At 30.4% G+C, this 2,686-nt stretch overlaps 1 protein-coding gene across 1 annotated transcript in view; it reads left to right on the forward strand.

Annotated features, from left to right (window-relative positions):
* The window catches only part of PIGN (phosphatidylinositol glycan anchor biosynthesis, class N), a gene marked incomplete at its 5' end in the record, with an annotated part of 133,911 nt that overhangs the window by 1,771 nt on the left and 129,454 nt on the right, over nt 1–2,686 (forward strand). Inside the window, one exon of the mRNA XM_008567542.1 lies at nt 2,072–2,178. Coding sequence (XP_008565764.1) covers nt 2,072–2,178 — 107 coding nt within the window. The remainder of the gene's footprint in view (nt 1–2,071; nt 2,179–2,686) is intronic.

Below are 2,686 nucleotides of genomic sequence, written 5' to 3' on the forward strand. Positions count from 1 at the left end.
TAGCAACATACTTGTCATATAACTTCATTATGATGATGATATTGATGTCTGGTTTATTACACTTAAATTATTAAAGAAGTTAGTAGATATTTACTTAAAAATTTAAATGTTAAAATTTATATTTGTAATTCCTATTTTAATATATGAATATTTCATGTATTTTGACATTTAATATATACAATCATCCCCTTGGTATCACAGGGGATTGGTTTTAGCACCCCTGCAGATACTAAAATCTGTGGATTTCAAGTCCCTTTTATAAAATGGCGTAGTATTTGCATATAACCTATGCACATCCTCTTGTATACTTTAAATCGTTTCTAGGTTACTTATGTTAGCTAATACAAGGTAAATGCTATATAAATAGTTGTTGTACTGTATTCTTAAGTTTGTATTATTTTTTATTGTTGTATTGTTATTTTTTGTGGGATTTTTCCCGAATATTTTCTATCCAAAGTTAGTTGAATCCACTGATGAGGAACCAGCTGATATGGAGGGCTGACTGTATGGCATTTAATATATATGGCATTAAAACATGGCATTTAATATATTGAATATGGCATTTGGATTTGTTGTGTTTATTGTTGTGCATAAATCTGCAAGTATTAGGACATTTCTTGAATAGAAAATTTATATTATTTTATAAAATCAGTTGGATGAATTTCATATCATTAAATGCTTTTTAGTGAGACCAAAATGATTGATCATTTCATTTAATGAAAAAGTTTTGTGACATTATACTTAGCCATGTGTGTAATTATAAGAACTGGAAGTATTGAGGATTATTATGTGTTTTGTGTAAAGAAAAATACATATTCAGAATTTTACGTATGATATTCATAAAAATTATTATACTGGGGAGACCAAAAAAACCCTCGAACTTCTTGCCATTTATATATTCCCTTCTTTGGAAAACAGTTTATCTTCTTGAGGGGCTGGTGGTGGTGAGAGCTTATTAAGTTGCTATGGCTTACCAAACCTTCCCACTTCTGGCTATAATTGATGGGACAGGACCAATGCCTGAATTGGAGACAATCCAATAGGAATGTTCCATTTCTTATGGTAACCAACAAACCCACTAAGATCTCTCTTTTTTCTTTTTTTCCTTTTCCTGGAAAACAGTTAATTAAATAATTAATTTTATTATTGAAACATAATTGGTTATGCATGTTTGGTGTTCAGATTTTAATATCAATACATGTGTACAATATGTGATGATCAAATTAGGATAATTAACCTATTCATCATTACAAAATGTAAGTATTCTTTGTGTCCATTAATCAACTTCTTTCCACCTCCCCTTCTTCCGTTTTCCCCCTCTAATAACCACAGTTCTGTTTTCCTCTTCCCCATTCAGTTCTTTTTATTTGGGATGTAGGAAGTACAATGGCTAAGCTGTGGAATAGGGTCATTAGAAATGAGCTGATGTGATAGAGATTGTCATTTTTTCATTATGACTTGCAAGAGCCTATCTAACCCAGAAATTCAGTAAATTGATTAGATTCTTAATAAAATCTTGCAAATGTGTAAGATTATCATATCCGTTGACCTCTTCAAACTGTTTGGCAATAAGCAATATTTATTCCCTTATACTGAGAAAAATACACATAGTCTACGAATAAAATTAGTAAAATATTTAAATTTTCTTCTTGCTTTAGGAAGGTTTACACACCAAATATCTTCATTTTAGATGTATCACCCTTAGAGGCACACATTTTTTGAATGGTTTAATCCTCAAAGGGAGACAAACTGTGGTGCTTATTTTTGTTTTGATTATTAGAATTATGACTTTGGTAAATTAATTAACTTACATGTAATGTATCTGTAAAATTAAAATGTGTTATTGTGAGGACAAAAAGCAATGGAATATGTTAAAGTACATAGCATGGTCCATGACACATAAAATAAATAAATGTTTAATTATTCCTCTCATCTTTCCCTTTCCTATCATAACACAAAGTGCTTTGTGAAAAATTCTGGTTACTCATAAAAATTGTTAAATGACTACCTCATATTTTATGACAGTTTAAAAGATTTTTTAAAAATTATTTTTCCCAAATTTCCTTTTCAGGTGCTAGTGGAGACTATGTTTATGCACATAGTTATGATGCTAAAAAAGAAGATTTTGGTGCTGATGATGTAACAAAACTGGATACCTGGGTTTTTGATAATGTTAAGGTGTGTGCTGTTCAGTGGTTAATCTACAAAACACGTTTTTATCTAAAGGAAAACTAATTTGTTAGTAAATGTATCTTAAGTTTTTTCTGCTTGCTTCAACTTGAAAATTCTTTATTGCAGTACACTATTTGAAAAAGACTGAATTTTTAAGAATTATACATTCCACGATGATCAATTAATAGAATTTAAAAAAATAATTTAAAAAAGGTAGCCTTTTAAAATCCTGTGTTTCTGATAGTAAAATGAGCCCCTACATTGGGATTTGGGAAACTTGCACTTCATTCCTAGTTTGGTTACTCATCCTAGGTAAATCTTCTTGATTATTATTGACTGTAGAACCAGTTTCTTATGGTAGTGGACCATGTGAGATGTATGAAAAAGCCTTTTCAAAAATACTGTTCAGACTATAGTAACAAAGTAGATGATGACTTTTTTTTTTTTTTCCTTTTTGTCTTTTTCCGTGTCTGGCAACGGATCGCAACCCTCAGTGTTGCGCCCGTACTGGACC

This window comes from Galeopterus variegatus, unplaced genomic scaffold (genome assembly GCF_000696425.1).
Source record: "Galeopterus variegatus unplaced genomic scaffold, G_variegatus-3.0.2 Scaffold328, whole genome shotgun sequence".
Lineage (NCBI taxonomy): Eukaryota > Metazoa > Chordata > Mammalia > Dermoptera > Cynocephalidae > Galeopterus > Galeopterus variegatus.